Source organism: Mus musculus, chromosome 1 (genome assembly GCF_000001635.26).
Source record: "Mus musculus strain C57BL/6J chromosome 1, GRCm38.p6 C57BL/6J".
NCBI lineage: Eukaryota > Metazoa > Chordata > Mammalia > Rodentia > Muridae > Mus > Mus musculus.
Window position 1 is genome coordinate 169,516,904 of NC_000067.6, and position 25,910 is coordinate 169,542,813.

At 41.7% G+C, this 25,910-nt stretch overlaps 1 protein-coding gene and 1 long non-coding RNA gene across 3 annotated transcripts in view; one reads left to right on the forward strand and one right to left on the reverse strand.

The window, feature by feature from the left end:
- Nuf2 (NUF2, NDC80 kinetochore complex component) overlaps positions 1–14,561 on the reverse strand; it is a 33,531-nt gene extending 18,970 nt beyond the window's left edge. Inside the window, exons 1-6 of one of the 2 annotated variants that reach the window (NM_001355159.1) lie at positions 14,419–14,561; positions 11,833–11,908; positions 8,409–8,546; positions 7,001–7,075; positions 5,952–6,028; positions 5,468–5,529 (exon numbers count right to left, since the gene is read on the reverse strand). In NM_001355159.1, coding sequence (NP_001342088.1) covers positions 5,468–5,529; positions 5,952–6,028; positions 7,001–7,075; positions 8,409–8,531 — 337 coding nt within the window. In that variant the 5' untranslated portion in view covers positions 8,532–8,546; positions 11,833–11,908; positions 14,419–14,561. The remainder of the gene's footprint in view (positions 1–5,467; positions 5,530–5,951; positions 6,029–7,000; positions 7,076–8,408; positions 8,547–11,832; positions 11,909–14,418) is intronic. The other variant, NM_023284.3, reaches the window with a different exon arrangement.
- Positions 14,562–14,673: 112 nt separating this feature from the next.
- Gm34624 lies at positions 14,674–25,564 on the forward strand. The gene is made up of 3 exons (XR_373698.2): positions 14,674–15,194; positions 24,384–24,472; positions 25,444–25,564. It is a non-coding gene; the product is annotated as a predicted gene, 34624 (long non-coding RNA).
- The last annotated feature ends 346 nt before the right edge of the window (positions 25,565–25,910 follow it).

The window sequence follows — 25,910 nt, forward strand, 5'->3', positions numbered from 1 at the left end:
TACAACAAACAGAAAACCAAATATAAATAAAGCAAAAACTTCGGAGAGCAGAGGACATGGAATGCATAACAGAAAGTGCCTTCAAAGCTGAGACGGAAGCCCTGTGGATGCACCTGCCCTAGCCAGAAAACACCAGCGGACTTCCTGGCTCTTACGGAGTCAAGACGATTAGATTTTGGAGTTGGAGAGGCCACAGCAACTAGAATTGGTGAGACTAAGAACTCCCAGAGTCCGGGTTGTGAAAGTTAAAGGAGGTCCTGGAGGTCTCGAGACCTACAGTGTATGGACACAAAAGAAACTACTACGGTAAGACAACAACCAGAAATACTTAAAGTCATAAACAAAAGCATCCAGCATTAAATAGCATAAAGTTTGCAATCTAAGAAAAATAAAAAGCAAAACTAGAATAATGTGGTCTATAAAAAGAAAACAATATTGAAATACCTTGAAATAGCACCAATGGCAAGTATTGTAAACTGGGTCATGAAAATGCCCATCTGCTCAAAAACATGGAATCTTACGAAGGTAAAAGACAGTTCCTTAAAATACCCAAATCCAACTCTGAAAGCTGAGAAAGAAGCTACCTAAATAAAAATTATGTCCGAAAGGATAGCAACAGCATATTGGACCTAGAGATGAGAGCGTCAGTGGACTGGAAGAAAAGCTGTGGGATGGAGGCCAGCAGGGGAATTCCGATAGCCCCTTGTGAGCAGAGGCCAGCAGGGGAGTCAGACAGCCCCTGTGAGCAGAGGCCAGCAGGGGGAGTCAGACAGGCCCCTGTGAGCAGAGGCCAGCAGGGGGAGTCCGAAAGCCCCTGTGAGCAGAGGCCAGCAGGGGGAGTCCGACAGCCCCCTGTGAGCAGAGGCCAGCAGGGGGAGTCAGACAGCCCCCTGTGAGCAGAGGCCAGCAGGGGTAGTCCGATAGCCCCCTGTGAGCAGAGGCCAGCAGGGGGAGTCCGACAGCCCCTGTGAGCAGAGGCCAGCAGGGGGAGTCAGACAGCCCCTGTGAGCAGAGGCCAGCAGGGGGAGTCCGATAGCCCCCTGTGAGCAGAGGCCAGCAGGGGGAGTCCGACAGCCCCCTGTGAGCAGAGGCCAGCAGGGGGAGTCCGACAGCCCCTGTGAGCAGAGGCCAGCAGGGGGAGTCAGACAGCCCCTGTGAGCAGAGGCCAGCAGGGGGAGTCAGACAGCCCCCTGTGAGCAGAGGCCAGCAGGGGGAGTCCGATAGCCCCCTGTGAGCAGAGGCCAGCAGGGGGAGTCCGATAGCCCCCTGTGAGCAGAGGCCAGCAGGGGGAGTCCGATAGCCCCCTGTGAGCAGAGGCCAGCAGGGGGAGTCCGACAGCCCCTGTGAGCAGAGGCCAGCAGGGGGAGTCAGACAGCCCCCTGTGAGCAGAGGCAGATCAGAAGCATCCCAAGTCTGTGATGAAATCCCACAAAAAGGAGGAACAACTATTTTTTATCTGACAGGAGAGCAATGTCTCAGTCTTACAAAAGCTATAAACAGTATGGAAAACTAACAACCACAAAATTTCCCAGAAGCCCACAGTTCACTCAAGTAGCTAGGAAGTCATAATAAAATTTAAAAGCAAAGACAAGAAAATAAGACAGACACACTAAATGGAATAAAGACAAAGAATATGAGTGGGTTTCTTTTCAGGAATAAGGGAGCCAGAATATAATGCAGCAATAAATTTCCCCTTCTTGTATCAAGGGTTTTTATTACTGGTCTTCCTTGTAGATACTGTTTTCAACAATGTTAGCACACCTTACAGGCACTAGAATGCTGTTAACCTAGACTGCCATACTTAAGAGAATGAGATGTTTAACACTAAATGTGATGCAGGCATGGCAGGACACACTGGGAATCCAGTACTCAAGGTGCTGAAGCCGGAGTATTTCAGTTTCTAGGAGAGCCTGAGATACACAGTGAGAGTCTGAATATAAGAATAGCCAGAGAGATGGCTCAGAAGCTAAGAGCACTTGCTGCTCTTGCAGACGACCCGAGTTAGGTTCCCAGCACCCACGTGGTACTCCCAACCTCATGGAACTCTACCTCCAGGGATCCAACAACTTCTCCTGGCCTCCATGGGCACTATGCATACACATGGTATACAGAACACACAAAGGCCCACACTCCTATACCGACACACACACACGATAAGTAAACCTTTTTTCAAAGATTTTTTAAAAAAAAAAAAATCCAGTAGTCAAAATACAACAAGATGAAGAAAGTGGAAATAGATAAATATTGTAAGAAAGAAACAAAAAGATTAAAGGTAAATTTAAGCATATCAATAACATTTAACACAACTGAGCTAAGCACTCCAGTTAAAAGGCAGTGAGTGAGAGTGAAAGTAATAAATTCACAAAAGATTTTAAGATCTCCATTACTCATTCAATACAGCAACCAAAAAAAAATCTGAAGGAACGCTCCTAACCAACTGGTCCAAGCGTGCAGTGTGCCCTACTCGGTGACAACGTGCAAACGCATGCTGTGCAAGAGAACACATGTGAATGCACACTGGATCCAACAAGTAGAGCGGCAGGCTACGATGCTGTGTCCTCCGCAGTATGGCATGCAGGTCTACTCCAGAGAGGAGAGCATCAGAAACCACAGAGGAAGTGACAGAGGGGCAACTCAACAAAGAAGCAAGCAGCACAGCACAGGCTCCACCTCCCCAGCTCCCACATCGGGATACAGAGCCTGCCTGGATGCACAGTAACAGATGAACGAGTGCCATCTGCCTGATTTCAAGTCTCAATCTAAGGCAGGAAGGATGGTGTAAAGACAAACACCGAGATGAGTGCTCTAGGAAACTGGATATGCAGACGGAACTAAGGCAGAGCCTAGTGAATAGCAAGCCCAGAAAAACATCCAATTCGTGTAGGACATACATCTTTATTTTTCAGAAGTTTTCCATCCATAGCAAAATCTGAGTAAGGATTTGGTAGTTCCCAGTATCCCACCTGTCAGACCCTCTCTCCCAGCATCTGTGTGAGTGGCACTGTTGTTAGGAATAAGGCGTAGAGAAAATGTGCACTAACACATCATTATCTCTCTGCATGTACACACACGTGCTCGCTGCTGCTGTACTGTCTGTGGGATGTGACAACTGCAGAATGGCAGGCACATACCACCACTGTAGTAACACGGAGGGGTTACTATCCTAAAATGGTCTTGCGTTCTAGTTAATTGTTCCTCCTCTGTGAAGGCTCACAATTACTGATGTTTTCCCTCTCTTATACATCACACGATTACAGAGCCTTTTTAGATTGGCCCCTTTCCATTACAATGTGCACCTATGCTTTCTCATGGATTGATAGCTCATTTCCATTTAACACTACCTAACATTCCACTGCTGGGATGTAGTCTGTATACTGATGCACCGAAAGCCATGATGGTTTCTGAGACTTAGAAACTATGCTACATACATCGCTGTGTGTGTCTTTATGTGAACAGTTGGGGCCCCTTTGGGTAGATACAAAGGAGCCCAACTCCTGGATCATCCGGTAGGAACAGGTTTCATTTTGCTAGAAACTGCCAAAGTGGCTGCATCCCTGTGCACTGACACTAGCAAAGAACTCAGGTATCCACTGTCCCAAGTCTGAAGCAAGACTGCCTCACACTGTCATGCCTTTTTATACAAAGTGTCACAGTAAGTTCATGGGGAAAGGGTGACGTCTCAACAGGTAGTGCCACTCCCATGAAAAGGGAAAATATGAACAGTGACTCACTGCACACAATACTAAAACATTAAACAATCAAAACAAGACAATACCCCCCAAGCACTCGGACGCAAATCTCAGCCACGTAGATCTAGTGAAGTCTTAGTAAGACATACAATTTTTAAAGAAAATCAATCAAAATATTCAAAACTGAAAGATATTTTGCTCTTTAAAGATAAGTATAAAATTGAAAAGGCAAACAACAAACTAGAAGAAAATACCTGCATAATCAGCTGGTCATTTATTTAAAAAATATCTATCTAAAGTTTCAATAAACAAATAGACAAGGTGCTGGAAAGATGGCTCAGTGGTCAGAGCACCGGTCCTCCAGAGGGTCATGTTTGATTTCCAGCCCCCACAGGGCAGCTCACAACCACCTGTAATTCCAGTTCCAAGGGATCTGGATTTTGAACTCTATGGGAAATGCACATACACAGTACACAGATAAACATATAGGCAAAATATCAACACATAAACTGTTTTAAGTTAAAAAACAAAAAACATTAAAATACAGAGAGATGACTTGAAAAGAACTTTACCAAAAAAGATATATCATAGTAAATAAATATATGAACATATGCTCAGTTTTATTAGTCATCACAGAACTATAAACTAAAACCACTACATACCCTGCAGAACGGTGAAAATGAAAAACAATACTCAAACCAAGGTGGACCCGGCACCATGGAAACTACTACATACTGTGGATAGGGAGCCACTTTGGAAAAAGAGTTTGGTAACTTCTTAAAAAGCTAGGCATGCACAAACTAGAATCTCTACTCCTCAGTATTTATACAGAGAAATGAAATTACATCCACATAGACCTAGAACTCTGAATATTCACAGTTGCTTTGCCAGTAATGGCCAAACAGGAGAAACGATTCAAAGGCCTATGCTGAATCAATTGTGCCGCACACTTACATAAGAATACTGCAAAAGAAAAAGAAACACGGGACTAACACATTTAGTTAGTAAGAATGAATTGGGAAAAAAAAAAAAGAATAAAGTTCAGAAGTACTGTTTTAAGAAGCCACAGGAAAGATTGTACTATATGACGTTATAAAGCTAAATCTGATGAGAAGCTAAAGTGACAAAAGATACATCAATGTTGTCACAGAGTGGTGGCCACAGGGGACTGACTGCAAAGGGACATAGGAAACTTCCGTGATTCATGGAAATGTTAAGTATAATTACAACAGTGGAATACCAATGGTTCAAAATAAGCTTTTAATGGTAAAGAGTAATTGCTAATTTGTTAATTTTGACCAGTTTCACTCATGAGTCAACATCACACCTGCACATCATTTGCATCTAGACTCCCAATTTTTAAAAAATAACCTTACAACTGTATTGTCTTCATAACAACACAGGCTTGCAACTGGCCCACCTTGCCCTTTCTCTTCTTATTGCTGCCCACATCTTTTAATAGCATTCTCTTAGACCTACAGCTGGGCTCAGCACGCTTACGCCTCAGCTCAACCTTCTCTGTCAGAACCCCGCTTTCCCCAGGCAGAGAGGAAATAGCCGTCCTCCATATACTGCGTCCCTTAGTGGGGCTGGTGCTTGCCACATTTCCTAGACAAAGTCCATCAGGTCTTAAGAGCATCCATCACACTTCATAGGGCAACATCAACCCAGAGAGAAAGCAATCTTTCACAACTTTACAGGCACATCATATAATTTTCTTTTATATTTACAGGCAGAAAAGGGAAAAGGGCAAATTAAAGTATTGGAAACGTACTTACTTGGATTAAGAATGTCGACAATCTCAAAGTCATTCACCCGGCAAATGGGCATAAAGGAATCCCTTAAAGGAAGCAGAGCAGACCCATGAGTTCAAGCATTTAATTTCAAACATATTTTTGAAGATATACTCAGTGTTCTAGGGCCACATGAGGTCAAATCCTACGGCAGTGCAGTCCTGCAGTGCTCAAATCTGCTTCTATAGTGCTTAGTGCATAGTGCTTAGTGCTACTATAGTGCTTAGTGCTTAGTGCTACTATAGTGCATAGTGCTTCTACAGTGCAGCGCCTCCTTCCTGCACGACACACCATATTCATGCAGTATCAAGGCAGTCAGCTCCTACTCAGCAGAACATACTTCAGGTGATACTAAGACTCTTCAAGACCATAAAGCTAACACTTCCAAACTTAAGGCATCTTAAAACATCATGTCAGAGCACTATGTGAAGTGTCAGGATGGAAGATGAAAGAAGTCACCCTTACTCACATGTAAAAGAACAAACTTCTGACTGGTAAGAAGCCCTCCATTAAATGTGGATATGTGACTTCTATGTTCATCGGCATCTGAATGAGATAAATCATGAAATCTAAGTCACAGGTCAGTCAGACAAAGTAAGAAACACCTTGAGCTATAAGAAAACTTAACCATAGAATATAATCACACAGTATTAATTCATTACTATGAAATCTGGAAACAACATGACTCGCAGTGCACAGCTAGTCAGCAGTAATATATGCCTGGCTCCAGATGAGCACTTAATGAATGAAGATTTGTAAATGAATGGAAATAACATCAGGCCGAATGCTGAACTTTGTTGTTCTTTTAACCTTTACGACCTGCTTCAGAGGGACAAGGGATACCTCATTTTCTAAAGAAACTAAACCCTTGCAAAGATCCACAGTAAACAGAGGGCAAACTCGTGGATCTTTAAGAACATCTAATCACAAGCCAATAGTGGTAGCAGGCAGCTATAATAATCCACAGGAAGATCATGAGTTCAAGGACCCCATTGGCTAACAAAACATAAAAAAAAAGAACAAAAGAATCCCAATGGTACCCTACAGACGGTACACCTTCATGGATCCTCAGACAATGACTTAATAATTTCATCACACACATACTCAACCAAGAAAAATAGTATTCCTTACTAGAACTATCTGGTTTGCCATATTTCAATTACTTTAATCTTACTGTCTATCCTTCATTTTAATCTTAGAGACCGCCCTACAAAAAAATTTCTTTTCTGAAGTCTTGGCAGGTGTTTAGTAAAATCTCTGAAACAGACCTACAGATCTGCAATCACACTGTATAGAATCAGTAATTTCCAAGAGTTGTTTGGTCTTTCATTATAGTTTCTATCTTACTAAAGATTCTCATGTATGTATGTTACTCTTTGCCTAAAAGTCCTTTGTATGTGAGATCTATTTTAGATTTGTTGGAAATCAAGTCAAGCAACTCTCAACCTTTCGGGTAGCGTGCCGTGTGCAGAACTGCCGAACAACACAAGCAAAGCCCAGTTTGACCTCTTAACTCACCATGTAGAAGTGCTCCAGCCGGACTCCATACACTAACTGTAAGGCTTTCATGTAAATCATGTACAAGACATCAGACTACAAGAGAAGAACAAGTGTCAAGGTCATATGCAGAGAGCTCTCATTACCCTGGTCACCATCCAATGCTACAGTCAATGAGTGCAATAAAAAGAACATGAGAAAAATCACCCAGTTGCCCTCAAAATATTTTATAATTTCTTGAAGCACTTTGTGGCACATATCAGTTTGTAGTGAATGGCCAAGGGAACTAACTGGTTACTTCTGAATGAGAATTAGTCTATCCGAATCCAACCCAGTCAACCTAACCACCCCAGGCAGGGAGACGGGTGAGGCTTCTAGACACTGTCAGGAGTATGGAAATGCTGGAACACTCGGGACTTTATCTTTATTTTTTAAAGAAAGATCACAGGGGCTACACTGATGCTGCTATGGATGGAAGATCATCTCAGATTTCAGATTAGTTGCAACACTTGGAATACTGACTATAAAATTAATGGAGAAATAACTTGATTTAAAAACCTTATCTTCTAAGTCAATAGATCCCAAATGCTGGCCCGAGAAGTTGTCTAATCTGAACTCAACTTTATTGGGTGGCCAGAAAGGCCTGAGATACACTGCTTCGTGGCACTGTCCCCTAGCACTGTATGGTTCACCTTACAGGTCTCACATTTACTCTCAGGCCATTCCTGCTATTGTAAAGAACTGAACCGCTCTGAGATAAACCAGCTTGCATTCTGTATTATAAAAGAAGCCTTCCTATTTTATAACTTCAAGGCCAACATAGGAAAGTGGAGGGAGATTTTGGGATTTTGCTATGACACATAAATAGCTCATTTTTGCATTTAATAACCAAACATATAAAGAATAACACCTGTCAAAATAAGGCAATTCCCACCTGGGGCATAATGTAAGAAAATTAATCTGCACGCTTCCAAAGAAGACTGTTTGTAAGCATGCATGTGTTGTGTGGGAGACCATTTGGAATAAATCCTGTCAAGCTCCCCAATAAATGATACCCTCATACCACCACTCCAGTAATAATAAAAAATTTAATATACTTTAATATATCTACGGTTTAAAGCCTCTTTTTTTTCTTTAAGGAAAACAACCATATTAAAGACCTAAGTTCCCAGTGGGAATGTACAAGGTGCCCCACATATAAACTTAATGTTATTTTAAAATTAGACCAGGTGAGAGATTTTTCTTCGATTGAAAATGCCTGGCCTACAACGAATCCGAGGCAACGCCTCTCTTCCTACAACGAATCCGAGGCAACGCCTCTCTTCCCACAACGAATCCGAGGCAACGCCTCTCTTCCCACATTGCAGACCTAGAAGCTCACTGTGCTCTTCAGCATCAGGAACTACATGCAAAGACAAGCACATTTTACCTTCGGATTTGGAAGAAAATCGCTCTTCGAGAGGTTTTTGCCATCTGCTCCTGTTAATAATTTATTGCGAATATGAACCACAAGCTCAGCTACATTGTATCTGGGGAATGACAAAGTTTCCATTATGGGAGTCTCCTCCTAGTTTGAAAAAAGAAAAAAATAAAGATAAGAAACATACACAATCAACAGTTCTTATTATCTGGAAACTCATACTTAAGAGAAAACAATGAGCGAGCTATGTCTGTACCGTTCATAGTAGTGTTATCATTAAATATCTGAGCAAGGTAAAGAATTTGAAGCTTGGAAATGCCACCAGTGGTCCCAGCACTTAGGATGTGGGGGTAGGAGGATCAGAAACTCAAGGCAAATTTTATAATTGTATGTAAAATTCTAGGCCAGCTTGGGCTACATAACACTGTCCTCAAACCTAACATTTAAAAAACAAACAAACAAACAAACAAAAAAAGAATTTTATTCATACACACATACACACACACAATGAAATAAAGATGGCGTCTTATCCTAAAATAGCTTTTATAGCAAAGTAACAGTCATTGTCTGTTAATTATCCTCATGTGTTCTTCCATAAGGGATAGAGGCTTCGAGCTGACATACAATAGGAAAATTATGTTGTTCTCTTTGTATACAAGAACCAGGGCATTTAATATTCTTAGCGAAGAACTATTTTCTCAAAGCGCAAGATGGGCAGTATCAACAGCAGAAGCTAGATACAAGCAATACTAACACAAGGTAGAAAATAAAATTGGATTTTATTTGATTGCACTGCTATTCTCAACCCACAGTGTTCATATTAGATGACTAATATATACACATCATATTGGATGACTAACACAATTTAAGATGCTAGCAGGAGAGAGAGCTGGAGGAAAAAGGAGAGGAAGTGGGGGAGAGGGATGCCTTGATTTAAAGCAGAAATCCCTTTTAGCAGAGCAAAAACTTAAAACACATAAAACAGTAAAAGGCCCTTTGGCCTCATGTGTGCAGATAACAGATTATTCCTACCGGTGTCCTCTTAAAATAATACCTGTCATAATTCTACCTCCCCAGGACACAACTAGCAATGTTTGGAGATATTTTTAGCTGTTAGGACAAAAATCCAATGGCTAGAGGCCAGGCATTCTGCTAAATTCCCTAGAATGCTCAGTGTCTCTCACTGCGGTGCTGTCTGTCTGAAAGGTCAGTGTGAGCAGAGACCCAGCAGGGACACACTCAGTTCTGCAAACAAACTGAAAGGGCTTGTGGCTTACAAGTCCTGAATCTACTCCAGGCTCTCACCATGTCTTAGAACAAGTATGCCTAAACAGACGCTCCAGCAGAGCGCTTGCCTAGCCTCCCAATAAATGGAAACTGCCACCTTCAACATGGCGGTCAGGCAGCATCCTGACTCTGCTTGAGCCCTTCAAAACACCACAGATCTAGGAACCCTAGGCCATTTCTTAACACTTAGAAGACTCTTCCTACACCACTGAGAAATGCTGCTGCACCCGCACTGCTGATGCTATTTCTCATCCCAGCAACTGCACAGAAGGCATCAGATCCCTGCTTACAGGGCACTGCTTTCAAAAGCAATGTGAAGAAAGCAGTGACGTCCCTTCTAAGCTTCCCCAAGATAAATGCTTCCATACAAGTGACCATTCCTTTATGACACTATTTTTGGAGACCTTGCCATTTATGAGACAGATGACTGTACCTTTTCATATTCATGCCAACTAAAATCAGTATTGTTTGTACCTAAAGTGAGAGTGGTTTCTGGGATGCATCAAGGAGGCAATAGTTATGTAGTCACCACCTGGTCTAACACTACCTCTAGGCCAATTCTTTCAGCACCCACAGGCTGAGGCTTTCCCCTCATCCTGCTCGCCTGACAGGATGCTTACAGGTTGCTTTACTTATCCTTCTGACAGCCTGACTACTACACTCTACAGTTCCTACCATGCCCTCCTTAGATTTGATTCATCTGCTAGAGCAGCTCGGCCATAAGGAAATATCTACTCGTTTACTACAGAAGGTACTAGGAGGGATGAACACCAGATGAAGAGACGAGGGCCAAGTATGAAGGAGGGACTTGCAGCCTGTAGGACCACAAGGTGTCTAGCTAGTCCAGAGTTCTCAATCAGCCCTTTAGGGGTTTTCTTAAAAACAAGTTTTATCATGTAGGTATGACTGATTTAATCAATGCCAACAGCTTCCAGGATCAGAGATCAGGGACCAAGCCCATAGGACTGTCTTAGTCCTCTAGTAAGCACTTCCTCCCCTAACACACCAAGCAACAGCTAACCATCAACACACAAAAGTTCATTTATCACTGTGAGGAGTCCAAGGATTCCTGGATGTATATGCCAAGAACTGGACAATGACAAAATGTATATTTCACAACCTGAAACTGTCCTACTTACGTTATTACTCCTGAAATATTATTTTGTCAACATCTTCCTTTGTATTAGTCTATGTCTGTGTGTATGCAGGTACATGTGGAGACCAAAGGCAGCCTCCAATTGTTTCTCAGGTGCCAACCATTCATCTTTCTGTCTGCCTTTCTTTTTTTCTTTCTCTTTCTTTCTTTCTTTCTTTCCTTCTTTCTTTCTGGCATCTATTAATCATCCATTTACTTGTTTGTTTACTTACTTATTTAAAGATATGGTCTCATGAGCCTAGATTTATTTACTCAGAAATGGCATCTATGCCAGGTAGTGGTGGTGCATGCCTTTAATCCCAGCACTTGAGAGGCAGAGGCAGGTGGATTTCTGAGTTCAAGGCCAGCCTGGTCTACAGAGTGAGTTCCAGGACAGCCAGGGCAACACAGAAAGACCCTGTCTCGAAAACAAAACAATACAAAAAACAAGGAAAGAAGGAAAGAAAGGAAGAAAGGAAGGAGCTCATTTATTTAATCATAATCACTTAGAGGTCATCAAGTTCGCTAGGCTGACTGACCACCAGGGGCCTGCCTGTCTCCATCTCTACAATGCTGAGACTATAAGTAAATACTATCATGCCTAGAACTAAAAAAATAAAAAATAAAAACAGTGGGTTCTAGGGGTTGACTCAGGTCTGCCTTTCCACACCGAGCTATTTCCCCAGCCAGTCAATCTTGGTCTAGGGCAGAGTGTTAATACAGGAAGGAACTGCTTCTAGTGACTGCGGGCAATTGTAGCACTCATATAGAAATAGAGTTATGATCCAGTGAAAGAAACTCCAAGAGCTTCAACATGGCCTGTGATCCTGGATTTTCCCCACACGCTTCTTACAGAATTTGAACTTTAAACTATGATTTTTACTTTCTACTACTGAATTTCATAACTGTAAACTTTTATTTAAGAACTAGGATCACTCAAATTTAGTTAAGATGCTTCATACATTAGCCATCTATTTCAGTGTAAATGTTGGGGAAAGCAAAATATCCTACCCTGAGTATTGTTGCTTCCTGTGTTTCAAGAAACCACAGACCTCTGTAGACGCAGGAAAGGCTCAACAAGGTCCTCCTGTCAAAAGACATGTATAGATATTTACATTAGAAAAGAGAAAAAGCAGTCAGAGGTTTCTCTATGGGAAAGTTTCCTCTCTGCATAGAGAGATCTCAGCCTGAAAACAAGACAATTTACAGCCGGGCGTGGTGGCACACGCCTTTAATCCCAGCACTCGGGAGGCAGAGGCAGGCGGATTTCTGAGTTCGAGGCCAGCCTGGTCTACAGAGTGAGTTCCAGGACAGCCAGGGCTACACAGAGAGAAACCCTGTCTGGAAAAACCAAAAAAAAAAAAAAAAAAAAAAAAAGCCATTTCTGATCCCTGCCCAGGTACAGGTCACTACAGGACAATCAGGACAATGACATGAGAGACTCCATCAGTATGGCAAGGCAGCCTCCGTTTACTGTGTATCCCCTCTAGCCACAGCTGTAACTCTCCAGTCACCCTCTTTCCCTACAGAAGTTCATGCCCCTCACTAATCTCTTTCTGCGCTCGAGTAGCAAGTCCTCCTTTGGGTTCAGGCACATATCAGATTCTGGGCTTTTCTGTTCCGTATCCTGAGGTCAGTTTATTTCTTCAATTGAAACCATCAAGCTTTCAGAGGCAAAAAAATTGAATTAAGCATTCAATATTTTTCATCTGCATCTCAGTTTTTGAAATTGTTTATAAGAACATAAGGGGTTACTTGAGAAAAAAAACAAGCCACACCTAGATTAGAGATAGATTAATAACAGAAAACGTGGGTATAAAATCATAATCACACACCCCTCTCTGCTGATGTGATATACACTACTGTCAGGGTAATTCTTATAAACCATCAAACCCTTACAAACGTACAAAGGGCTTACCTACCACACAAATCCCAGCCTTTCCCACTGAAGTTGCCAAAGCCTTTAATAATCTCATGCTCTTTCTGGTCCAAGTTAATGCCTTCCAAGTCTTCTCCTAAGTGTCCAATGTTGTGTTACACCTGCCTGAGAATTTCTGAGGATCAATTTCCCAACGTAAAGCTACCCAGAGGCTCACAACTGCACTTAGAAGTAATAATGCTCTCTTCTCAGAAGCAAATTGTGTTCATTTTAATAGTGCAATTTCAGTTCCAACTCCTGTGTGTGTGTGTGTGTGTGTGTGTGTTGCGTATACAGAGAAAGAGGCCATCTAACTATAAAGATACTATATACTTTATATACAGTAAAACAGCTCTCTGACATTTTAGTTCAAATAGGACAATTACCTCTAGGAGCTCCCATTTCTCCGTTATATGTAACACTTCAGTGCTAAGCACAACATAACTTACATTATATACAACTGGCTTTGCAATGCAAACTTAAGCAAGCAACTCCCAATTCTGAGGAACTAGATAAAGCATTCCTGGAAAATACGGGGAAGGCTTTGTGTTACACCCACGTAGATCCAGGTACATTCAGCTCCCTGACTTTTGGATTATGATATTTTCGCCTTTTGATAAATGGTTCTTGGTTTAATCCAGAGATGGTGGCGCAATGGAGATACATAAAAAATTGGCAAGCATTCAAACAAGTCACACTGACGCCATTCTTGTGGCTCATGCCCGTAAAGTCAGCACTTGAGAGATGGGAGGTGAGAGACTCCCAGGACTCATAGGAAGGGACCTTTGATGAAATGCCCGGCAGTAGGGAGAGGGAACTTATAGAGCCCACCTCCAGCAGAAAGACAGGACATCAAGTGAGGGATGGGGTTGCCATCCCACTGTCACACCTCTGACCCATAATTGTTTCTCTCTGAAAGAATTCCAGGGATGGAAATGGAGAGGAGCCTGTGAAAAAGAAGGTCCAGTGACAGGCCCAAAGTGGGATCCAGCTCAAGGGGCAGTCCCAAGGCCTGACACTACTACTGAGGCTATGAAGCGCTCACAAAAAGGGATCTAACATGACTGCCCTCCGAAAGACCCAACAAGCAGCTGAAAGAGTCAGATGCAGATATTTGCACCCAACCAATGGACAGAAGCAGCTGATCCCTGTTGTTGAATTAGGGATGGCTGAAAGAAGCTGAGGAGGACGATCCTGTAAGGGGACTAGCAATCTCAATTAATCTGGATCCCTGAGATCTCTCAAACACTGGACCACCAAACAGACAGCATACACCAGCAGATATGAGGCCCCCAACACACATAGAGGACTGCCGGGTCTGTGTTCATTCAGAGATGATACACCTAACCCTCAAGAGAGTGGAGGCCCCAGGGAGTTTAGAGATCAGGTGGGGTGGGGGCATCCATGTGGAGACAGGGTGGGGAGGGGAGGAGTTTGGGATGTGGATCAGTCGGAGGGTGGATGGGGAGGGGCGGGGAATGGAATATGAAGTGTAAAAAAATTGAATTACAAATAAAGTTAAATAAATAAATAAAAAAAGGCTAGTCTCAGGAATATAGGGGTTCGAGACCAACCTGGGATAGATGAGCCTGTCAAATCAACACACAAGTTAGTAAACCCAGATGCCCCGATCCTTGGCCTTGCACCCGGCCCTCCAACGCTCACCCGCTCAAACTCACCTGGAGGCCTAGCAGCTCACGGAAAAACAGTTAAAAACCGAGCGTCCAACCGAAAGCCGCTGACCGTTGTCATTTTTCAAACCGGCCGCCTTTTTTTGTGAGGCCGGCCCCTTTCCGCACAGCGCGCTTCCTTCGCGACGGATGCCGAGAAGGCTCAGAAGACCCACGGTGGGTGGGACTTGACGAGTTGCGCAGCGAGCCAGGCTCCAGATCAGCGGAATCATTCTTCAGGGTTATAGTTTCTAGCCGGAACCGCGATTCCGCCAGACCAGGAAGCGCAGCAGTTAGGGGGAGGAGTTCCGGGATGTGTTTACCGGGTTGTCCCAGACTGGAACTTTGCCTTCAGCGTACCTGATAGCGAGCAGGCAGACAGACGGTTTCTAGCCCCTTCTCTTAGGCTCAGAGAGTAACAGGCAATAGAGGATGTGTTGTTCCCAAATTAATCAAAGGCATTATAGAGAATCCAGGAGTAGTAGTAACAGTCTTACTGTTTGATAAGCATTGATGGGGTCAAATTTTGACCTCACTGGATATTTGTACACATCATTTCTCCTTAGGTCCATGAAAGCTTGAGGGCGGGGCAGCGAATGGATGGATAGACATTGTTAAGGACGTCCAATTTAAATCTTTAATTTACTCACTTTGAGGACTCAATATAGGATAATAAATCTAGAAGCATAAACGTACTGGAATATGATTCTACACTTGCCAAACATGAGCAAAACCACTAGTTCATCTCATCGGTGAGCCATTTCTGTGGCTTACTGACATTACAGGTAACAAAGAATATACAGAACTCTCTATTCACGGGTGTTTTAATATCCTTTGAGTACCTTTACTACTTGATTTTTTTAATAAATAGGTAAGATTTTAATTGTTATATTCTTGAGCCAATATTATAGAACATAGTTTCATATAAGTAGATGGAACATGGCTACACTGAAAATACAGTACAATTTAACATGGAGAATTCTGGCAACGTAGCTTTATATCCGGTTTATTCACTGGGCGGCGCTGCTGCATTGATTTTAACATTACTGAGAATTTCATTCCATTTCTTTCCAGTAATCAAAACTACAGAGATAAACATCGGACACAATGTTCTGGATTAAAAATTTTTTTTTTCTAAATTTATGGGCTTTAAAGTACATGTTTACAGTCCTGGCTTAAGAAGAAAAATAGCATTGAATTCAAGTAGTTGTCTGCATTTTATTTCTCTCTAATCATTCTTGTTAATCTGTTTGCCTCTTCAGTCACGTTCATCTTTAGGAAAGATTTTGGAAATTGAGCTATACATTTGAAATACTTTATGCAGTACTAGTCTGAAACTGTAAAATACCTAACATTCGCTGTTTGTGGTGAACTCTAAATAAATACAAGGAACCACAGACCTGGCATTGTGCTTTAACCCCTTAAAATACTTTCCTCAACGTGTACATGAAGTTATATTATTTTAATGTAGTTTATATAAACACCATTCTGAATCATCAGTCAAACATATTTAATATCATGAAAATACTTGCTCAGTGTTTTTATTAATTCAAATTTTATGTTCTAGTAAATTTCCAGTGTTGACTTTATGAGAGCCCGTGGTGTTAACAGTATTTCAAGGGAGCTGACAAGGATTTCTCAGAAAAATTTTAAAAGTAATGTACTCTTCAAACCATGGTTGTGCTTGCCTCTAATGTCAGTACTCCACAGGGAGAGGCAGGCAGATCTCTACGAGTTTGAGGCCAAGCCTGGTCTAGATAGTATTAGCCTGATCTTCATGGTGAGTTCCAAACCAGCCAGAGTTATATATAAGGAGACTCTGGAAACAAAAAAAGAATAAAACTTAATATATTCTATTTTTTGATAGAAAAGATATATAACTTCAATTTATTTGAATTTGTTACCATCTAAAAACATATTTTGAGTAAATAGACTTACATCACATTCTTCTTTCCCTTTTGTTCCCCAACTCCTCCAGGAGAGCCTCCCCCCATTCAAAACCTTCAATACCTTTCATTTGTTATCATATTCTTTAAAATTTATAAAATTTAAAAATGTTTTAAATTTTAACAAAATAATGAGCATTATCAAAGTTGTCTGATATAAAACAACAATCAATTGAACAGTCTTATGTAGATGTTTGTCTACAGCAATACTGAAAATACACGTGTTTTTCTCAATATAAATTTTAAGTAACTCCAAATATATTAACTGTATGATATTTAAAATAATATTTTAAATAATATATCACTTTTAGTTTTTTAAATGATCATAAATAGATGAAGTCTTTGTTTTTATTTAGTACAGCTGAAAATCTTGACTCTTACTGGGGTACACACACAAAATAAGAACAGTTTTTGGACATCGAAGTTCATTGTAATAAGGTTGTACTTGAATGACCCTCACATCACCAAAGAATTTTACCTCCATAGTAGCTAAGCCAAGAGTTGACAGTTCTGCTGCTCCAAGGAATGAATTGTAGACACGATTTTTGGATACAGGTATCCTGCTATGGTCAAAGCTATTTGACTTGAGTGATTATCATCATTCTCAGCCCACAGGGAACAAGTTACATTCATTTAAGAAATGGTGTGTGTATTAAGATGGTCTATCCATGAAGTCATTCATCAACTGTTTCAATGAACAATGGGTCTGATTGGAGGGTGGCACAGACGTTAGGTGAGGGTAAGATTCTGGTTCATTGGCTGTGATGATTTTGAAAAACATTCATCTCAGAATAAGAGTAACTTATAAAGTCCTCTTCTTCAAAATTGATACAATAATTATAAATACCAAGCAATGCCTTCATTCTCACTCTTTGCTATTCTCTTACAAGCCACCTCCCAAGTTAATTGTCTACATTTCTTTTGGCTGTATAAATCATTTTGGAATATGTAAGCTGTTCTAAAAACCATAGTATAGTGTAAAAACATCACATAAACAATCCTACTAATAGAGAGGCTGAGATAGGAGAAGCATGATTTCAAGACCATTATGTGGCACACAGAAAGACCCTGTCATGTACAAATAAGCAGAAAGTGTATATGGATTGTACAATATTGGACGTCTTTCTCCCATTACAAAATTAGAGAAACAACAGGTTGACAGCTGACAAATTTCTAATTCCCATACTTTTGAATTTCAATTGATTATGATATGTTGGCAACATTAATTTTCATACTGAGAGATAGTAAGGAAAAGTGAATGTTACTTCCTGTTAATTTTCTTGTTAGAGGTGGAATTATTTTTGTGTAGGCTTGTTGAAAGACTATTTCTTGCTTCTTCTAGGGTGTAGTTTCACTCCTTGTGTTGTTGGTTTCCATTTATTATCCTTTGTAGGGCTGGATTTGTGGAAAGATATTGTGTAAATTTGGTTTTTTCATGGAATATCTGAGAGTGTTGCTGAATATAGTAGCTTGGCTGTTCTCTTAGGGTCTGTATGACATCTGCCCAGGATCTTCTAGCTTTCATAGTCTCTCGTGAGAAGTCTTGTGTAATTCTGATAGGTTTACCTTTATATGTTACTTGACCTTTTCCCCCTTGCTGCTTTTTAAAAGATGTATTTATTTACCTATTTATCTATTTATTTATTATATCTAAGTACACTGTAGCTGTCTTCAGATACCCCAGAAGAGGGCATCAGATCTCATTGCGGATGGTTGTGAGCCACCATGTGGTTGCTGGGATTTGAACTCAGGACCTTCGGAAAAGCAATCAGTGCTTTTTTTTTCCATTTTTTATTAGGTATTTAGCTCATTTACATTTCCAATGCTATACCAAAAGTCCCCCATAACCACCCACCCCCACTCCCCTACCCACCCACTCCCTCTTTTTGGCCCTGGCGTTCCCCTGTACTGGGGCATATAAAATTTGCAAGTCCAATGGGCCTCTCTTTCCAGTGATGGCCGACTAGGCCATCTTTTGATACATATGCAGCTAAAGACAAGAGGTCACGGGTACTGGTTAGTTCATAATGTTGTTCCACCTATAGGGTTGCAGATCCCTTTAGCTCCTTGGCTACTTTCTCTAGCTCCTCCATTGGGAGCCCTGTGATCCATCCATTAGCTGACTGTGAGCATCCACTTCTGTGTTTGCTAGGCCCCGGCATAGTCTCACAAGAGACAGCTACATCTGGGTCCTTTCAATAAAATCTTGCTAGTGTATGCAATGGTGTCAGCGTTTGGATGCTGATTATGGGGTGGATCCCTGGATATGGCAGTCTCTACATGGTCCATCCTTTCATCTCAGCTCCAAACTTTGTCCCTGTAACTCCTTCCATGGGTGTTTTGTTCCCAATTCTAAGGAGGGGCATAGTGTCCACACTTCAGTCTTCATTCTTCTTGAGTTTCATGTGTTTAGCAAATTGTATCTTATATCTTGGGTATCCTAGGTTTGGGGCTAATATCCACTTATCAGTGAGTACATATTGTGTGAGTTCCTTTGTGAATGTGTTACCTCACTCAGGATGATGCCCTCCAGGTCCATCCATTTGGCTAGGAATTTCATAAATTCGTTCTTTTTAATAGCTGAGTAGTACTCCATTGTGTAGATGTACCACATTTTCTGTATCCATTCCTCTGTTGAGGGGCATCTGGGTTCTTTCCAGCTTCTGGCTATTATAAATAAGGCTGCTATGAACATAGTGGAGCATGTGTCCTTCTTACCAGTTGGTGCATCTTCTGGATATATGCCCAGGAGAGGTATTGCTGGATCCTCCGGTAGTACTATGTCCAATTTTCTGAGGAACTGCCAGACTGATTTCCAGAGTGGTTGTACAAGCCTGCAATCCCACCAACAATGGAGGAGTGTTCCTCTTTCTCCACATCCACGCCAGCATTTGCTGTCACCTGAATTTTTGATCTTAGCCATTCTGACTGGTGTGAGGTGGAATCTCAGGGTTGTTTTGATTTGCATTTCCCTGATGATTAAGGATGTTGAACATTTTTTCAGGTGCTTCTCTGCCATTCGGTAATACTCAGGTGAGAATTCTTTGTTCAGTTCTGAGCCCCATTTTTTAATGGGGTTATTTGATTTTCTGAAGTCCACCTTCTTGAGTTCTTTATATATGCAATCAGTGCTCTTAACCACTGAGCCATCTCTCCAGTCCTCCCTTGCTACTTTTAAAATTCTTTATTGGTTTAGTGCATTTGGTGTTTTGATTATTATATGACGGGAGGAATTTCTTTACTGGTCCAGTCTATTTAGAGTTCTATAGTCTTCTTGTATGTTCATGGGCATCTCTTTCTTTAGATTAGGGAAGTTTTCTTCTATAATTTTGTTGAAGATATTTATTTGTCCTTTAAGTTGGGAATCTTCATTCCCCTTTATACCTATTATCCTTAGGTTTGGTCTTCTAATTGTGTCCTGGATTTTCTGGATGTTTTGGATTAGGAGCTTTTTGCTTTTTGTGTTTTCTTTCACTGTTGTGTCAATGTTTTCTATGGTATCTTCTGCACCTGAGATTCTCTCTTCTATCTCTTGTATTCTGTTGGTGATGCTTGTATCTATGGCTCCTGATCTCTTTCCTAGGTTTTCTAACTCCAGGATTGTCTCCCTTTATTGTTTCTATTTCCATTTTTAGATCCTGGATGGTTTTGTTCAATTCCTTTGCCTGTTTGATTGTGTTTTCTTGTAACTCATTAAGGGAATTTTGTGTTTCCTCTTTAAAGGGCTTCTAGCTGTGTTCTCCTGAATTTCTTTAAGGGAGTTATTTATGTCCTTCTTAATGTCCTCTATCATCATCATGAGAAGTGATTTTAGTTTTGAATCTTGCTTTTCTGCTGTGTTGAGGTATCCAGGACTTGCTATGGTGGGAGAATTGGGTTCTGATGATGGCAAGTAACCTTGGATTCTGTTGCTTACGTTCTTACACTTTCCTCCTGCCATCTGGTTATCTCTAGTGCAACCTGCCCTGGCTATTTCTGACTGGAGCCTGTTCTTCCTGTGATCCTGGTTGTGTCAGAACTCCTCTGAGTCAAGCTGTCTCTGTGATTCTGGTATTCTAGGATCCTGAGATCCTGGGTGTGTCTGAGCTCCTGGGAGTCAAGCTGCCTTTGGTACCTTGAGATCCTGGTGTGACCAAGCACCTGGGATCCTGGGATCCTCTGATTCTGGGCGTGTTAGAGCACCTGGGAGTGTAGCTGCCTCTGGGTGTTGTGGGGCTGGTTGCAGAGTTTGCACCTAAGGTCTGCTCCATATTCTAATTTTAAAGTGAACTCTTTATGTCAGAAGTAGTTGTACATGCCCATAATCCTAGCATCCTGAAGGTAGAGGCCAGGGTCACTAGAAGGTTAAGGTCAGCATGCTCAACAGCAAGTGCTAGGAAACCCTGTCTCAAGGTAACAACAATAAAGGAATCAAGTATAACATAACTTTTAGGAGTGTGCCTTATCTGGGGTCTTATAGAAAAGGTACATGTGTATTGTAAGTGAGAGTAATACATTTCTTTACGTATAGGCAAGCCTCTTGGTCCTTGAGGCTCGATAGTCTAAGGTTAAAATGCCAGGAAATGTAGTGTGTGGTGTGGGCTGCTCCCTGGTCCATGGTTGGCCTTTGCAGGGTGTGCTCATGTGGTGGAAAGGTGAATGATTTTCCCCGCTCGCCTCAGTAAGGAAGACTTTACCCTCAGGAGGTAATTATTTTTCAAAGAACCCATCTCCTTGTATGATCACCTTGGGAATTGTAATTCAAACATAAATTTGGGGAAGACACTTACATCATAGAAAACGTTATAAAATGAATCAGTAATAATAGCAGAAATCAGACTTGGCTCAAGGGACAGTGAGCTTTTTTGTCATACTGCTGTCACCACTCATGCGGATTATTTTATGATAATGATTACTCTTATCAAGACCCAATCTTCTAGCATAAATATACCCTAGAAGAAAATAATTTCTAAGTTCTCAGCATTTTTTTCATAACTCAAAAACAAGACTGAATACATGCATTTCTATCTTAATACTAAGTAGAAATGTGATTTTATTATTTTATAAATCAAAGGTTTTGCTCGAAAAATATCATATGATTGATGGTAATATTAAATATATGTAAATTCAAAATTAATATCTGAATATTGTTACAACATTTCCATTTATGGGGGTTGGAAGGGTGGCTCGGTGGCTAAGAACGCTGGCTGCTGCCCTTCTAGAGGACCTCAGTTTGGTTCCCACGTTCACGTTAGGTGGCTCACAACATCTGTAACTCCAGCTCCAGAGGAGTTGATGCTTCTGGCCTCTGCAGGCCATGGGTAGCTTCAAAGAGGCCAAGATGGGGCGGTGTCTTTAAAGATAAAATGGAGATGATTCCATCAGACATTTGAAGAAATAAACTTTGGCCTGGATAATTCATCTGACTGGCATCATTCCAGGATTGAACAGACAGTTGCTAGGGAAATGGCTTTTTAGAGGTACTTGTTTTTTTATAAGGCTTTGTTGGCCTCTAGGAAAGTTGTGTTTCTAGTTTTGTGTGACTTTTTAATGCATTAAAAAAAAAAAAAACCCTGCACCCTAGCTTTACCTTGTTAGAGTTGATACAAGCAACTGCATTTTGATTTTGACAACTTTAATAGTTGTGCTAGTGAGGTTGTCTGTCAACTTGACAGATGCTAAGGTTGTCTGGCAAGAGAGAACCTCAATTGAGAAAATGCCCCATCAGACTGACCTGTCAGCAAACCTGTGGGGGCACTTTCTTGCTTAATGATTGATGCGGGAGGGCTTAGCCCAGTGTGGATGGTGCCACCCCTGGGCAGGTGGCTCTGAGTTGTATAAGAAAGCAAGCAGAGCAAACTGTGAAGAGCAAGCCACTTTACAGATTTTCCCGTGACCTCTAAATCAGCTTCCTGCCTTCAGCTTAAACTCAGACTTCTCTTCATGGTAGATTGTGATCTAGACATGGAAGCCAAACAAACCCTTTACTCCCCAAGTCACTTTTGGTAATGGTGTATTTTCCTAACCATTGAAAGCAAACTAGGACAGTATTCCTCCTACTTTCCCTCCCTTTTTATACTTCACAGATGGTATCTGTACATCTTCATAACAGAAACCTTCTTCTTGTCAGGCGTGGTGGCACAGGCCTTTAATCCCAGCACTTGGGAGACAGAGGCAGGCAGATTTCTGAGTTCGAGTCCAGCCTGGTCTACAGAGTGAGTTCCAGGACAGCCAGGGCTACACAGAGAAACCCTGTCTCGAAAAATAAATAAATAAGTAAATAAAAATAAAAGAAAGAAAGGAAAAGAAACCTTCTCTCAATTGCTTACTTATAAGGGTATACACACAAAATACCCAGACCTATCAAGGGTGCTGATGCAAATCATGTCTCTCACCTCATAGGAATAAAAAAGAGTTTATTCTTTAGTCAGATATGAGTGAGTAATAGTCCAAGGACCTGGATCCAGCTTAGATCCACATAACACATTCCAACATAGAAGCGGCAGTTTCATGACAGTTTTACACCCACAGAGTTAAAGGTGATAGCATCAGATGGGCAAGTTACAGCAAAGCCGGGAAAGTCTGCTATGGTTTCCATAGTATGGCATTCTTAGCTTTGGGGTTGTATGCTAAGTTAATGTATTCTAAAAGGTTTTATCTGATATGAAGATTTTAGGTCATGGACTGAGGTAGAAAATGAATGGAGATTAAGGTATTTAAGATAAACCAGGGTAATTTGGCTCTGAATCTAAAATAGTCCCACTCTGCATAATCAAAAATTTCTAATCTGGATGTGGAGCTCAGAAATTCACCATGAGTTCTGTCCCTGCAGCCCTCGGGAAGTGAAGGCAGGAGGATGGGTAGTTTATGGTGCCTCTGGTACCCAACAAGTCTGAGGCCATTCTAAGCTGCATGAGAGGTTTCCAAACAAGTGGTTATCCTTGTAGAGTCTTTAATTTAGGTGTGCTCTATTCTGGGAATGTGACAGGCTTGGGGAGGTGGCTGACTGACACCTTGATCCTATCTGCTTACTGTGTTGTTCAGGGAGCCGATTTCTTCCCTTCTTGGTTGGACTGCCATATCTCACAAGGACATTTTGTGCTTTCTGAAGTGTTTTCTGTATAACTTTTCATATTTGTTATTATTAACTCTCCTTTTCTGTGTTCTCCACGTCTGCCTCAAACTTGTTATGAGCAGAGGGTGACCTTTGGCTGCTGGAGGTCATGACCTCCGCACAGCTCAGAACTTTTTGGATGTGCGGGGCTGGAATATTTTATATTCGGATCCAGATCTTTTTTGGTTTATCTTAAATACCATTAATAGACACTCATTGTTTACCTCAGTTCATGACATAACATCCCTGTGACTGTCAGATAAAGCGTCCTCTGTTCCAAGACATACCGACATTCTAAAGAGAAAGAATAAAGCTGTGGCTCTCTCACTTCCTCCTTTTGTGTTAAACACATAACAGCTTTGGCCATTTGTAGATTTTATTTACTTCTGACTCTACTCATTAGCAAGACTCCCTCTAAAGATTTTCTTTGAAATTATGTGAAACAATGACATACAATGCGTTTATTCCACCTTGTGAGTGAGTTTCCATATGAAACCATGTTTTCTTTGGCTGAGGAATTTTGGGCTTTTTGTTTGTTTGTTTTGCTTTAAGAGATTGTCTTTATATTTGTTTCATGTCATTTTTATTTATGGGTCTGTCTCTTTCTCTGTGTGTATGAGTGTCCACAGAAACCAGAAGAATATGGCATCTCCTCTGGGGATGTAGTTAAAGGCAGTTTTGAGCTGCCTGACTGTGGTGAGAGCTGAGCTGTGATTACCTTCAAGAGCAGCACACATCCTCTTGACTGCCAAACATCTCTCCAATTCCTGTTTGGGGGATCTTAGTCAATATAACTTCACAGGAATAAGCCTGTCATGCTACAAATGCCCCTACCCTGACAATGAGTATTTATTTCTTTTCCAACCTAGTCTCAGCAGGCATATACAGTCATGTGAGACATGAGTAGAGTCACCCTTCTTATGTTGTCATTTTAGGTTTGGCAGAAACCGTTGTAGAAAAGAGCACAGATGGAAGGCTGAGCTGAGATCTTCAAACTAACCCTCTAACTAGTCAGAAATGGCAGGTATCACAAGAGTTTGTGTTTCGGATAGCCCTGGGGCTAATCATACTTGATGTTAATTCCATTCTTCCATTCTCCTGTGATTGGTTGTGAACAAGGAATGAGTCAGCACTCAGGTGATTTCCTGTAAACCTGCTTCCCACCTTAATTTGTAAAATAAAGGAGAGCTGATGATTGGGCAGATAAAGGGAAGGTGGAGCTTAAAGTTGGGAGAGAGAAGAAGGAGAAAATGGAAGAGGAAGAAAAGCAGAGCTGAAGCACATGGCCTGGAGAAACCGCAAGTTCTAAGGGGTCTCATAGATGTTGAAGATGGTAGTGTAGCGGTAGATCTGCCCATTCTAAGTGCACAGCATATAATCATATTAATTGAGTTGTGTTTTCATTGCCGGGGCATATTTGGGTTGGAGATTTCCGTAACAAGTTTGCACTGTAAATATAGAGGTGGTTTAGGTTAGGCTGGCCAGCTGGCAAGCATCAGAGATCAGTGTCTTCACCTCTCTTGCACTGGAAGTACAAGCATGTGCCATCCCATCTGGCTTTTATGTGTGCACTGTGGGTAGAACTTGAATCCTTATGCTTATGTGGTGAGCATTTTACCAACTGAGATGTTTCCATAGCCCCATAGCTGTGCTAAACACAGCTCTTGGCCTGGTCTCAGTGCCCAATCCTAGGATATAATCTCCACCTACTTTAGAAGCCAAGGTCATCTCAATTTCCATTTTGTTCTAGCAATTTCTTAAGGTCTTTGCCTCTCTAATTCTCTGCAAAGGACCCATGGGGTGGGGGGGAACCATCATTGAACTGTTAACATGGAGGACCAATCCGTGGTTGATGCATACCTGCAATCTCAGCAGCTGAGAAACAGAGGGAGGGATGTGGGAAGTTCACAGCTGGCCATGCTGCACCAGCTTTCTAGGCCTGACATCACGTCTATGACAATCTAAGCAGCTAATAATATTTATCTATTGTCCCAGAGCTAAGCCGTCCCAGCCCGCAGCATCAGCAGATATGTACTGATTCCTGAGAACCATCTGGATGACTCTTCTTTGTTGGGAGCCGCGCCCACATTCGCCGTTACAAGATGGCGCTGACAGCTGTGTTCTAAGTGGTAAACAAATAATCTGCGCATGTGCCGAGGGTGGTTCTCCACTCCATGTGCTCTGCCTTCCCCGTGACGTCAACTCGGCCGATGGGCTGCAGCCAATCAGGGAGTGACACGTCCTAGGCGAAGGATAATTCTCCTTAATAGGGACGGGGTTTCGTTTTCTCGCTCTCTTGCTTCTTGCACTCTGGCTCCTGAAGATGTAAGCAATAAAGTTTTGCCGCAGAAGATTCTGGTTTGTTGCGTCTTTCCTGGCCGGTCGTGAGAACGCGTCTAATAACAATTGGTGCCGAATTCCGGGACGAGAAAAAACTCGGGACTGGCGCAAGGAAGATCCCT